The sequence below is a fragment of the Amblyomma mixtum genome, chromosome 1 (genome assembly GCF_055824585.1).
Source record: "Amblyomma mixtum isolate Tamu chromosome 1, ASM5582458v1, whole genome shotgun sequence".
Lineage (NCBI taxonomy): Eukaryota > Metazoa > Arthropoda > Arachnida > Ixodida > Ixodidae > Amblyomma > Amblyomma mixtum.
Genome location: NC_143012.1, coordinates 5907577 through 5921447, shown reverse-complemented (window position 1 = coordinate 5921447; position 13871 = coordinate 5907577). Strand labels below are relative to the sequence as shown.

The following is a 13871-nucleotide window of genomic DNA, read 5'->3' as shown; positions in this document are numbered from 1 at the left end:
CATTCAACTACCTTTAATGAAATGAAATTCCATTTTTAAGTTAAAATAAATAAATTCACTACGTAGTTAAGGTATTGCGAGTGACGTCAGATGAAGTCAAGACGAGCCCTTTGTATGAGATTCAAGATGTGCAAAGCGGATCGCTATTGGGGGCTCTTGCTTAGTAGTTCTTAGCTGCCAGTTTCGTCTCAGTAGTAGTCATAGCGCGTTCATATTGCAACTGTAACAAGGCATCTGCGCTACGCTGTGTTGGGGCAGCCCGACGACATGAAACCGAATGAAATCTAGAGTAACAGAAGGCGTCGGCTTGAATCAGGACGTTTCTGGCAGCGTCAGCCGAGCGTAATACGAGGCGGACTCCTGCTGTGAGCCCCGAGCAAGGTCTCCGTTTTTACCTTCGCCTCTTTCTGGGCTCCGCTTTTTGTGTCTCTGCTGGGGTGTCACAAAAGTGGCCGGTAGTTAAGCCGCAATCCGCTCAAGGCATCCTGGCCAGAGAGTCGTTCAATATCCTAACTTATCGGTATCCTTCGCGTCCTTTCAACTCGTCGAATTGTCTAGTTTTAGAAACCAAGAGCAGCGTGCGTTCGCGCTTACCTAATTGCCATGAAAAATCAGAGACAGCAGCAGAGGAGTTTTCACTTTCACTGTACATCATTCACCTCGCGGCCTTCGAGTGGGCAGCAAAGAAAGTACAACTAGAAACATTTTCCGCATATTTCTTGTGCCCTTGTTTCCACTAGCGGAAACCGAATGCTTAGTTTAGTCTGCCAGGTTAGTCGCGTCGATTCCCATGAGCGCCAACAGGTATCGTGTAACGCCGACGGCGCGCGTGGTCTCGACGCGTTGGCGTTGAAGCTGACGTTGCGAAGAAGCGGAAGTCTCCCCCTCCCCTTCCCTGCCTCTCCCCCTCTACAGCATTGGTGGAAGTTGACAAAAGCGGCGCCCGTTCCCACGAGATCAGCTTGTGGCGGCTGCAACGACTAGGATAAGCCAACGCTCGTGTATCGTTTCCAGAAGGGCAGTGAAACCTCACTCGCCCATTCTGAGCGGCACAAGCTGACTGCGCCAAAGCATAGCATCGTCGAAACGGAGAGCGGACGCGAATACGGGCGATCATACCATAGTTACAGCGAGAAAGACGGGACAAGAGAGGGCGACAGACCACAGCGCTGTGTTCTGTCTTCCTCTCTTGTCCTGTCTTTTGCGCTGTAACTATGGAAGATCGTCACCAACTTGCCATCAGCTTGCTGGGCGATCATAAATCCTGAAATTGGCGCACAAGCCTGCATACGTGTTTCACACTGCCGACTTCTGGGCTATTGATAACTACCTGACCGTCATTTTTTCAGTGGTTACGCAGCTATATCTGCACTAGCAGTTGGTCACAATCTTCAAGTAAGCAACATCCTATACTAGGCGCATGCAGGCTTCCTCGTCTGAGGCTGCTTAGAGTCCTGCAGCAGATTCACAACTGCATCTGTCCTGGTTGTCGAATATTATTTAGGAGTGACTTAGCCATGACATCAAAGCCTTGTCGCGGAAGTGCGCTTGAAAAGGCAGGCGCATTTCCTTAAGTTGCTCTTACTTTACGCAATGGATAACGTTTTCGGGCAACTTGACTGCACGCAACCTGATTTTTTTGGGGGGGTTGGGGGGGGGGGGGATGTAAAAAAGAGCAAATTAAGTTAAACTGGAAAGAAAACCAAATGGCGGAACAAGATAATCGATAATCGGATAGCTGTTAAGCTCAGCACAGGGTGCCTCGGGACCTGCGGAAAGCAATAGCCTAGAGTCGATGATAAAAGTAGGCCGCGGCAGACTGCGATAACAAACGCCGCCTCCAGGACGGCGAGTAGATAAGGACTGTGTCCAGACCCAAACACACTTCTTTGACACCTCTCGAACAGTGGGAAGCCGCCTGAAAACCGCGAACGCTGCTAGGCTGCACGTCTCTCAGACGTATGCGCGCAGTTTTCATTTACACGAGTTCTCGCAGGGGAGAGCCAGACACGAGCACAAAAAACACAGGCGCACACGCCTCTTGGTCCGCCATGCGGTCAAAATTTAGATGCTAGCAAAGACACCCGGGGGGTACAGTAGCCGGCGAAGCTGTTAGCCACCAACCTCAGTGCATGTACACCCCCCGTCAAAAGTATACGGCCCAGGGGGTTTGCTTCTGAAGCCTGCTGCATGCCTCGTTATGCATGTTCAGCGACCGTAACCTCTCGAAGGAGGAATGACACCACGCTCTCAATCCTGCCAAACCTTGGACTGCTAGATATGCTAGGGAGCCCAGCTAAACAGCTTAGGATCAAACCCCTTGGGCTGTATACTTTTGACAGGGGGTGTACATACCCCCTTGACAAAAGTAACCGAGCAAGAAGCCTTTTTGCCGGTCAAACGCATAACGGAGCCTTTACGGCACCCCTAAAGACCAAAAAGTGTCAAAACGTGAGGACAAAGGTTCAGCTTACTTTACACAGATTTAGACCTCATGAGCTGCCATAAGTGCTTCGTTACGCGGCTGAGACACAAACCGCCGTTGTTCGATTACTTTTGGCAAAGACGGTACATATGCGTGCAAATACGTAATGAAAAGACCCTCAGAATAAGCACGTAAGCGACGGAAAAGAACGTAATAGTTGTTCGGTTGAAGTGAATGCAACAGGTGAATTTTGAAAAAAAAATTAACTCGAACTCAAGGTATTCGAATGGCAGTTGAAAGGAACAAATGAACACTGACAGGGCACCTAATGTACAATATTGATAACAGCTTGTTGATTACTGTGATGGACTGTGTATTAAAGGAATAAAAACGTGGCCCAAGGCCGCAGTAGAAGAGTACATGACAATGGGAAGTTCCCTGGGATAGGGCAGTCATGGCTGGCGCTACGCAGAAGAAATTAAACATGGTCATTGATGATTCTTGCTCCCCCGTGACTAGACGACAACTTTCTTCTTTTAGACCGAGCGAGTTTCCGGGTGAGTAAGCATTAACGGAAAGAATGAAACATTGAGGAAAAGCTGATTTAAATTGTGGAAAAAATCTAGCCATCAATTTTATTACTTTTTATATTCATGTGGAGATAAGAGGCACGGAAGTTTGATGAAAAGAAATACCAATCACTCACTCTTAAAAATGCTACCTGCATCGCCTTCCTGTTGCAAACTCTGTCCCCATTACTGCAGTCAGGTAAAGTTGGCTCAGCCTGGCCAGAATCAACTGCTACTTTGCCCTAGTCATAGACGTAATGCACCATCCGTACCGCTGTTCACGAGTGCATCAATATGCCTTTAGAAGAATACGTTGCTAGGATCCAGTGTGACCCATGCAGCAGGTATTTCGTCCTTCCTCCCTAATTCCTCTTTTTCCCATATCTCTTTTCCCTTGCGTGAAGTAGAGATAAGTAGAAAGTTCGAACAGTGCAACCTCTCTACATTCTACAGAAAAAAAAAAAAAACTTTTTAATTTTATATCAGCAGTGCCGACGTTTTCTCTCTAATTACTCTAATTCTTTGAGATAATTCTTTATGAATGCTCAACTATCTACTTTGCATTTAAGACGTCTCCTGAAGGTATCGAATTCTTCACTGCGCGGCATCATCCTTTAACGGTCCGGTTTGCTGGCTTACGATTCTCCTCACTAGACATTAATCCTCAACGCGTCTCTTTATACAGCGTTTTTTATTATGTCATTTTACGAGATTCATTCCCCTCATTTGGACGTTCTTATCAAGCCCCATGCAGTTGCAGCGAATATGGGGCAGAAATAAAACGACGAAAAATAGACTGCGTCAGGCACTTTGAATTTAAATACTATCAAAGTGCAAGAAAAAAAACTCCTTAACTCATACTGTTGACCTACTGAGAGAGACAGAACCATTGGTGAGGCGAGATGTTTGTTTTTCATTTGCGCTCCCAATGCGCTGTCAATTTTTTGGTACTTTGCTTGCGTAAGAAAGCTTATGTCGGTCACGAAATGAGAGTGAATGAGCCGGGCTATAAATTCATTAAGGCGCTGCGGAAAGCCAGCAGCACTTGAGCCACTTGTTATGAGTCGCCATGTTGTTAACAGAATGTCGCCTCCCTCTCCTTTCCTCTCTCTCTCTCCTCTCCTCTCCTCTCCCCCCCGCTTCGTTGACGAGCTCTTTCCGAGGCTCGAAAGGCTACGGTTCTGAAACCGTCCACTTTGGAGGCACAGTCGCAGTGTGCAGCGGCAGTTTCAGTAAGGACTAGAGACATAGTTTTCGCGTTCAATTTTCGTGTTAAACGGCTGACAGCAGGAAAATTGTTTATTTAATAACGTGATTTCTTTTGGAATAAGAAAGCAGGCAGCCAAGTTCTGGCGATGCTTTTGCATTCTTGCTTCCCATCCGCTGAAGCAAGTTAGCTCGTCAAGCGCAGCGACTCATCATCATCATCATTACCCTGACTACGCCCACTGCAGGGCAAAGGTCTCTCCCATGTCTCTTCAATTAACCCTGTCCTTCGCCAGTTGCGGCCACCGTATCCCCGCAAACTTCTTAATGTCATCCACCCACCTAACTTTCTTCCGCCCTGGTACGCTTGCCTTCTCTTGGAATCCACTCAGTTGCCCTTAGCGCAGCCACTATATGGCGACAACGCAGTCACATCCTCACATGGACAGAGTCTCGATACCGGGACTTTTTCAAAGGCAATGTTAATAGTAGTGACAAAAAAGAAATGGTAGAAGGTTTAGTGTCTTTAAGCGCGGAATATCATGCAGTAGCACTAGTTAAGAGGTGCACTTAACATCCTGACGTGCTGTGATTGCGAGAGCCTCCTTTGACCTAAAGGTCTTTCCACTAAAGGCCTTATGCATAGAGGCTTTTGACCTAAACGCCTTTACCCGGAAGGCGTTTACCATGAAGGAAATTACGATTAAGGGGCTTTACCATAAAGGTATTTCAGCTAAAGGCATCTACCACGAAAGAATTTGACCTAAAAAACGGTACGCCGAGGTGCACCCTTCACCCAGGCCTTCATCCGGGTGAAGGCCTGGCAAATGTACCCAACTGGCAGGTTGCCCACGAAAGAATGGCAGGTGGACCGCCTGCTCTAAAGCAGGTTTCAGGGAAGCACCTAACGTACTTGTACGTATGCCCGAGATCTAAAAATGCACCCAGTAGTGAGGTTTCTGTATGCGCGAGTCTTTTGTATCCGCTGTGACCAGCTTGTGGACAAGCTCACCACAACAGCCACTGGCTCCGGCGTGGGCTCTGTGCTCGTGAAAACTCGGTACCATTTGGAGATCGCCGTTTTCAAGAGGCTTTGGATTTCTGTGAAGGATCGGAAATCGCGTCGGGACGGCATTGTTCCTCAATACTAGTTCACACTTGTCGACCTCCTCTCTCCCGCATTTCAAGACGCGAATTATCTGATGGCGCAAAACGGATGTAACACTCCTTGCGTGTTTTCCCAAGCAAGTTGTCCGCGCCGGAGGGAGGTGTCCCTTTCCAAATGCCGTTTTTGTGGACTTCTGCAAGTAAACCAGCAGATGACGAAGCAGCATGGCATATTGGTTGAACTCAAGTTCCCGTTACATGAAGATAAGGCAGATACAAGCCATTTAAACATTGTATATGTTAATAATAATAGCACTTTCTGACTATAACAACCTCACCGTGCTCACCGTGCTCTTCCACACACAATTAAAGCTACTTCTTGATAAATGTCCAATCGTGAAGGAGGACGATCAGCTGTTACCGAAAACTGTGAAAGGAATGTCCAGAGAACATCTTGACGCACAGCGAAACCGTCAACTACAGCGTACCCAGCTCCGATGTGGCAGTTAAACGCGGCTAGAAGCAACATACCGCAGCAATCATACCCTTTCGTGATTAATTTCCCGTGCCCCTGTTGCGTCCATAGAACGGCGGATGTGGCAAATGTAGCGAACGCATGCCAACGCACGCAATCTGACAGCGCTACTCAAGCGTATGGAACACAATTTAGACCAACGAGAGCAGGATTAATGTGAGCAATGTTATCGGTGTTCCGTTGCAAAATTACACCGAACAATGGGAGAATATGGGATCCATCGTAAGCGGCCTGATGGGATTGGGAAGTCTCAGCTGCATTCATGACACTCATTGTTTTCATCTAATGTCAATAAAACGGGCGCTTTCACTGTGCAAACGGGATAAAAGAAATATGATTATAATTTTCTTGTGTTCTATTGCAGGTACCGCAGCTCGCTTGTTTCGATCGAGGGCACACGCACCGAAAAAGAAGAGGAAAATAAAAAGAATCCCATAGTTCTGCGAATAAGGGAACCATAGGTGACCACTCATGCGCTCTCGACAGGAATTTATCTTCTGAGCCGATACGGAGCCAAGGTAAACAACAGTGTAATCGCGAAACTTGCCCAATTAGCCGGATAACGCGCTGGACGCCGCACCGGCACATAATGATAACGTCGAAAACAAGCGTTGGACACTTGCTCATGCAGGAAACAATGCGATAATGAAGAAAGGAACCATGTGCAAAATAACACGATCCAACTTTGAGATATTGTGGTCTATAATCGTCTAAAGCACCATATTTTAAACTAGGGCGAACACACCAGACAGCAGTCGGACGTTAAGGGAGGTGTTGCACACCAGCGCGCAAGTTTTTGTGGCAGCCCATATTACATCCTTCTTCGCAACAGAGTTTTAGCACCGCCATACCGCAAGCACGCAACTACGATACCTGCGGCTGTACGGCATATGTGGCTGGTCAAACCTGCCAACTGCAGCAATGTCAGAAACAGCAACGCGTTACCGTATCTGGCGTATGGTTTTCCGCCTTGCTAAAACTCTCTGTTTAATGCAAGCGCCGTGCCGTGCGTGCCGCGGCCATTCAAAGCGAGCATAAGGCACATTGAAGCAACGTCAATAGGATCAAAGCGGGTGATTACTCCAATTCGACCGCATAGGATCCACAGAAAAAGGAGCGCGCGTGTGCACATTTCTCGTAGAGCGGTTTCCTTTTTGCGCGTTAAATAAGGCAATATGCCGAAAGTTGCGTGTGTTAATCGTACTCGTGTGGCATTCTCGATGTGTGCTTGTCTGTGTCATATGCATTTCTATCTCCGTATCCTCGTCATTAAGCAATTACCAACGGAGGCTGACAGGCTACAACATCCGGAGCGCCACGCGAGTCGAATCTTCGGGCTTGCCCCGTCCCTCTGACTGATATGGCGTGGAGTCGCTCTTCGCGATAGCGCGGGTGTTGTACTCGAACCAACATATTCCGCAGACTACATAGATAGCGCTTTCGAGAGGGAAAGTAATGAGAGCACGAGAGTGGTGGACTGGGCGGAAAGAGAGTGAGTCGAGGGTACGTAGGAGAGAGACGTCCTTGGTGGCTTCTCTTCTGTCTCGAAACTTGACCGAGTCGCGGTGTGTTTCGAGAGTTGAGAAAGAGCGTAAAAAAAAAAAATCCCGTTCCTCCGTCATCCTTCCACTCCCGGGACGCCGCTCCGATGCCGTTTTCTATCGTCTCGCTAAAACACGTGGGGGGAGACAGTTTAACAAGCATCCTTCTTTCTTCTCTCTCTTCTCCTCCCAACTTTTCCTCCCCTCGCCCTCCTTCCTTCCATGCAAGCAGCCGCCTGTCGGCGGTGCTCAGAAAGCGAGGAACTGTAACGCCATGGCTGCGTCCAGGATGTTCTCGCTTCTGGCTCCGTGCTTGGTGAGTTGCTCTTTGCCTAACATAATTCCCTTTTCCCCTCTGCGCCTAACATCCTCTTGCGATGACTTTGTTAGTTTAATCAAAGTAAATCTTGGTACAACGCCGTAACATCTGAATCTACATGGAAATGCTATCCACATGCAATACACGTCAACTTTACCGGCATTCTTCTTGCTTCCGCTGCTGCTGCAGTTTAGGACTGCAGCGAAAAAAGTTGCACACTTTCTCTCGCTATAACTTTGTACAGTGCTGAAACTTCTTTTTAGGTCGTTTTATTTCTCGATATTGCAGCAGCGCGTTTCATGTCGTGTTACGCAATCTACGGTTCTAGGTACAAGCGATTTCACTTTCTGTACGTAATTTTTCTTATGAGGTTCTTTCTGTAATTTTGCTTTATCTCTCTATGTGCATCCATCCTGACTAGTAATTTTTTATTAAGCATTCCAAATGAATCAATTCTTCGAGTCCCGGTGCAGTAAACTTGGACTGGTACTGGTACTTGTTGAATGGGGGCAGAAGGAGCTCAGACCATCAGTAAAGTAGAGCTGTTGAAAGCTAGTTCTTTCAGTTTCTTTTTGCGGTTTTTTCGTCGTTCGGAAACCTGATAAAAGAAACAAAACCTTTTGTGATTTCTGTTTGTTTTTTCGCGAAAGGTGAAAGTCGCATATGAGCCTGGGGACCAACACAGACTTATTCTTTCTACTGAATCAGGAGAATCGTTTTGTGGAGCGGAAAGAAAGAAAAGGGACTATTATAAATTACGATCAGCACCCACGTAAGCGCTGCCTACTACTACAAAAGGGAATTCGTTTTCTCAAGGTGTCCGTAGTTTAATCGAAATTCGTCATGGTGTATGGTCCAAAAGTTAGGCCAGTGCTCAAGTGGGTCTTCAAACAAAGCTATCGCAACCATATTACAGGCTGTTTTTAACTATGCGCACAGTGCACATGAGTCGCAGAGTGAAAGTCGAAACAAGAAGTGGTACGTAAAAGTATTCTTTTTCAACCCCACTGAAGGTCACTGTGCACATGTGCCAGTAGCCATGAAAAAAGTTCTCTTACGATGCGAAATCAGCATCCAAATGCCAGGGGATGATGGTTAGGAAAGGTAGAGCACGGTGTTTGTTTACGCAGTCGACCACATTTCAAAAAAGAGATGTCAGCACTTGAGACCACGACTTGGTCTGCTTGGTTCAGATTCATCCGGGTGCGAGGCACTTGCTTTTCTTGCGATCAAAGATCAGCGATCTTAAGCTCTAATTTAACTTCGTTAGAATAGCGTTGTTTTCGAAAAAGTGATAAATTAGTGATTAGGTTAGCCGCTAAAAAAAATCCCTTTTTCGGCGCGCACAAAGAGGAATCAGCGTGCTACTGCGTCTCATTGCTCTAAAATGGATACTCCATTGAACAAATAAATTTAACAGTACTTAGAACAAGATATTCAAACCACTCGAGCGTTCTTTTAGGTGCCGAGAATGCGCTTGAACGACCATTTGGAAAGAGTATAAAAGGGTCAAGGACGGGCCACCCGTTCGCGTAGCCTGAGACTCACTTTTATATCTCTTTCTCAAGTTCGCAATGAAGAACCATATGAACTCAAATGTTTTTCCACTTCAAGCTTGGGCCTCCATGACGGCAACAGGGCGCGCTAACGGCGGCGAAACATCGCTGAGTATCCATGAATACATGGTTCGTCAAAAGTGGCATCACTATGGGATCCTCCACCAAACCTCTGTCATAGTCGTCCGGCCATAAGTGGCCCTAATGTTAGAGGAGGCAGGCCTGAAAGATGGGGGGAAACGCTGTGCTGCCTCCCCCTTCATTCTCTTCGCGTGGCTATTTTTGGGCACACAACCCTTCATTCATTATATGTCCCTGCCTGCCTACTAATGTGATAAGTTGGGCAAGTTGGTAGTCATCATCAACAACCTCACTACGGCCACTGCAGAGCAGTGGCTCTCCCATATCTCTACTATAAACCCGGTCCCGTGCCAGCTGAGGCCACCTTATCCCAGCAAGCTTCCTAATCTCATCCGCCCACTAACCACTTAGGTTAGTAACTAATTTTTGTTTTCACTGTTTAATGACGAATTTCCTGCCTACGTGTGTGCTGTACCATAAAATTTACTGCTTCACAGAACAACGACCAACTCCACAGCACTACATTCGATGCTCGCAGGTGCTCTTACTTGTGTAAACCACTGGAAAGAAACGACTGAAAAAATCTGCATTAGAGAACGCCTCCACGGATTGTTTTTGTATTTGACTGGCTCGAGTGGAATCTCGCTTGCTTGCCCTTTGGTTGGTTTATTGGTTTATTGGGGGTTAACGTCCCAAAGCAACTCAGGCTATGAGAGACGCCGTAGTGAAGGGCTCCGGAAATTTCGACCACTGGGGGTTCTTTAACGTGCACTGACATCGCACAGTACACGTGGTTCTAGAATTCCGCCTCCATCGAAATTCAGCCGCCGGGACAGGAATCGAACCCGTGTCTGTCGAGCCAGCAGCCGAGCGCCATAACCACTGAGCTACCACGGCGGGGTTGCTTGCCCTTTCAATATTAAAAAAAAAAAAACAGATTGAAAGCCTGGACAGATTCCCAGCAAACGAAAACAAAGTTCCGGATAGGTTGTGTCATTTCCGGCTACTAATGCGGAACTTTCGAGACTCGGCGGCTGATAGCACTGTTTCCGGCAAATGTACCAACAGCGAAAGGCTATAGGCGTATGTACTTGCTGTGTTAGCGAACGAAATCAAAATATTCGAAGAGTATTTTTGCTTTCGAATTCTTTTGAAACATGAATCACTGCGTTAAATTCGCCTGTACTCAGTACCGAACCTATAATTTATTCTTCCTTGCAGCTTGGGTTTCGGTTTCAGTAGTTGAAAAACAGTTGCGACATCGCAAGTAGCCATCATATCACGTCAGGCACACAAATATTCCAATATAAAATCTCTTTGTTCACTTGCTGCTATTCTGGCTTCTGTAGCAGCGTAAGAGTGAATTAATTAAAGCGACGAGCAGTGGTTATATTCCTGTTTTTGCTTTCATCAGGAGATATCATACTGACTTGTCACGTCACAACCATCGTTTGGCAACTGAAAACCGAAATTGAAAATGGGCAAAAAAAAAAAATCATTACAAGTTATTTACTGCGCACTCACGTATGCGCCGTGCCGACCAATGTGTACTAAGGTCGTATGCGTTATCCCAGAGCACGCATATCTCCAAAAAGTTTGGTGCATTCACTACTTTAAGGTGTTTGGGCACGAATCCAGTTTTTCCGTTACAGTTAATGCGCGTATAGTTAAAGGTGGCCTACTAAAAGTAGCCGCTTGAGGGATATACAAGAAATAAAAAAATGAACGGAGGACGAAGAAACATCTTCATTAGCGCCACATGATTCAGAGTTCGGGGGAAACCTGTATGCCGAAGAAAATTCATATTAAGTGTGAAAAAAAAAATCACTTGCCAAGAACATATCCAAGTTAAATGAGGATAAGTGGACGGACTTTTACGCACCGCTGTCGGTGCGCTGTCATTGTTAAGAAGGCATGCGTAGCGGTGCCAAAACGTCAATGTGTTTATCTTTATTTTTGCTCGATCTTTCTGGCGGGTTAGCTTGCTCACATGCAGTATAATTCCCTATTCGGCTCCTTCTCGACTCAAATTAAAATCATTGCAGGGTGAGCGCTGAGAAAGTAAGAATTTCATGTTCTGAAATTCTTATCACGTGCCATAAAAAATAACAGGTGCATCACACTGAAGGCGAATATTTTTAATTTTATAAAACTGATTACCATCCTAATTACGCGAGATGATATTTTTACGTAGTCGCCTCACTTTTTCCAAATTCTTATTCATGAAATATTCGTGAAATCCAGCATAGACTCGAGCTTAAACTTCGTCTCTGTGTTCCTTAAAGCGAAAGCAATTATTGTTCATAAAATACCGACAGCTGATTTCCTTTACGAAACTACAAATTCATAAAACTGAGCTTTCAATATTCCTCAGGGGGACGGGTATGGTCTGGGCGTTTAGATAACGGCTGCTTAAAGGTCTTTTCAAGACAAAGCAAATGCGACATAACAGGCACATGTATGCCATTTTATTTATTTATTTATTTATTTATTTATTTATTTGTTCATTCATTCATTCATTCATTCATTCATTCATTCATTCATTCATTCATTCATTCATTCATTCATTCATTCATTCATCTCCTTATTTGAATATACTGCAGGCCAGTGTTCTGTTCCGAGCAGGAGAGGCTTCATATAACTATGCACAAAAAAGCACACAGCGTTAAAAGTGAACGCACAGGAAACAATGCAGTTCAGAAAAAGACATTGAACATTATGACGATACGCTTCATGAGGCAACAGGGCAGAAAGCTGAGCTAGTTGGTATACGTTCATTGTGAAAAATCCAGGCGCTAACAAAAAACGACACAGAGGGGACACAGCGCTGTGTCCCCTTTGTGCCGTTTTTTGTTAGCGCCTGGATTTTTCACAATGACTTCATGAGGGCATTAAAAGGGTACATATCGCACGTACTAGGAATCAAACTGCATGACAAGGCAACTCTTTTCGCAATGTAGCAAGACGAGCTAAGCATGATGTGAAATGTGGCATTGTAATTCTTTAACAAAATCATGTTCTAAAATTCATCATTATCATAATCAATAGCCTGAGTACGCCCACTAGAGGGAAAAGGCCTCTCTCATGTGTCTCCAACTAACCCTGTCCTTTGCCAGCTGCGGCCACCATATCTCCGCAAACTTTTTAATCTCATCCGGCCGCCTAATTTTCTGCCGCCCCCTGTTACACTTGCCTTCTCTTGGAATCCACTCCGTTACCCTTAAGGACCAGCGGTTATCTTGCCTTCGCATTACATGCCGTGCCCAAGACCAATTCTTCCTCTTGATTTCGACTAGGATGTCATTAAACCGCGTTTGTTCCCTCATCCACTCTGCCCGCTTCCGGTCTCTTAACGTTACACCTTATCATTTTTATTTCCATAGCTCGCTGCGTTGTCCTTAACTTAAGCTGAAACCTCTTCGTTAGCCTCCACGTTTCTGCCACATCAGTGAGTACCGGTAAGATGCAGCTGTTGTATACTTTTCTGTTCAGGGGTATTGGTAAGCTGCTATTCATCATCCGAGAGAGCCTGCCGTATGCGCTCCACCCCGTTCTTATTTTTCTGGAATGGGGATAAGAATGGCATTACTAGAGTGAGATGAAATTTTAATACAAGAAATTTAAACTTCATAAATTTGAAAAACGAATGTCTTGACGTGCACTACCGTCCAGGAGTGCAACAAAACGAGCAGGATCAAAATAGATAAAATAGTCGTGAAGAAATCTGCTCCGCAGGGTGATTATCTCGACAGAAAACCGTAACGGAGAAAAGCGCCCATTCTCCAACCATTTCCCCGCAGTGCTGTGCTGCCAGGGTTCACGAAACAATTCTTTTAGAGTACTTCCCTGTCGATTTCAGCTATGAACCTTCGGGACAGCGTAAAATAGGAGGCATACAAGCGGATACAAGTTTTCAAAAAAATCAATCTTTTGGTCATTCTCTTGGGTTTCAAAGCTTCGTGGTCCCTTAAGATTCATACGAAGCTGCTTGCAACTGCACTGTGTCTAGTGGAATTAACCTTCTTAGCTTCGATCCTGAGGTTGCGTGATATTGAGTAAACACATCCTTCTCTGCGTGACAACCTTTAACGCGTGGTTGGTCTCTGATTACAGGCATGTTATCACTCGCTATATTTGAGACGTGGTACCATGCTTTGATTCGTGATAACCTATTTGTTCCGCCAGGGTATCAATTGTACCGAAGAGAATCTGGGCCTGGCGGTGGGGGCGCAGCCGTCGTTGGAAAGTATATGGTACTGAGGTAACGGTTACCGACAAAATTGGTGAACATTAAGGCGTAACTTTAAAAGATTCGCTCTCGACAAACAAGTACTGGGCCAATCATTCCACGCAAAATGTTCTAGATCGCAAAAGTGACCACCGCCGATTCTTATGAAAAATTGGGCTAGTTCGAGTTTATATGAATGGAGTTTCAGCGAAGTATTTTCCTCGGAAAAAGTTTTCCTCACGTGAGCGCTCTTTTAATTTTCTGCGAAGAAGCAAAATTTGGTTAAAGTTAAAAATTTCTGAAT

General features: G+C 45.7%; 1 protein-coding gene across 1 annotated transcript in view; it reads left to right on the top strand.

Moving 5' to 3' along the window:
* Positions 1-7611: 7611 nt before the first annotated feature.
* Positions 7612-13871, top strand: part of Naglu (N-acetyl-alpha-glucosaminidase) — a 56119-nt gene continuing 49859 nt past the window's right edge. Inside the window, exon 1 of the mRNA XM_089542001.1 lies at positions 7612-7699. Coding sequence (XP_089398127.1) covers positions 7658-7699 — 42 coding nt within the window. The 5' untranslated portion in view covers positions 7612-7657. The remainder of the gene's footprint in view (positions 7700-13871) is intronic.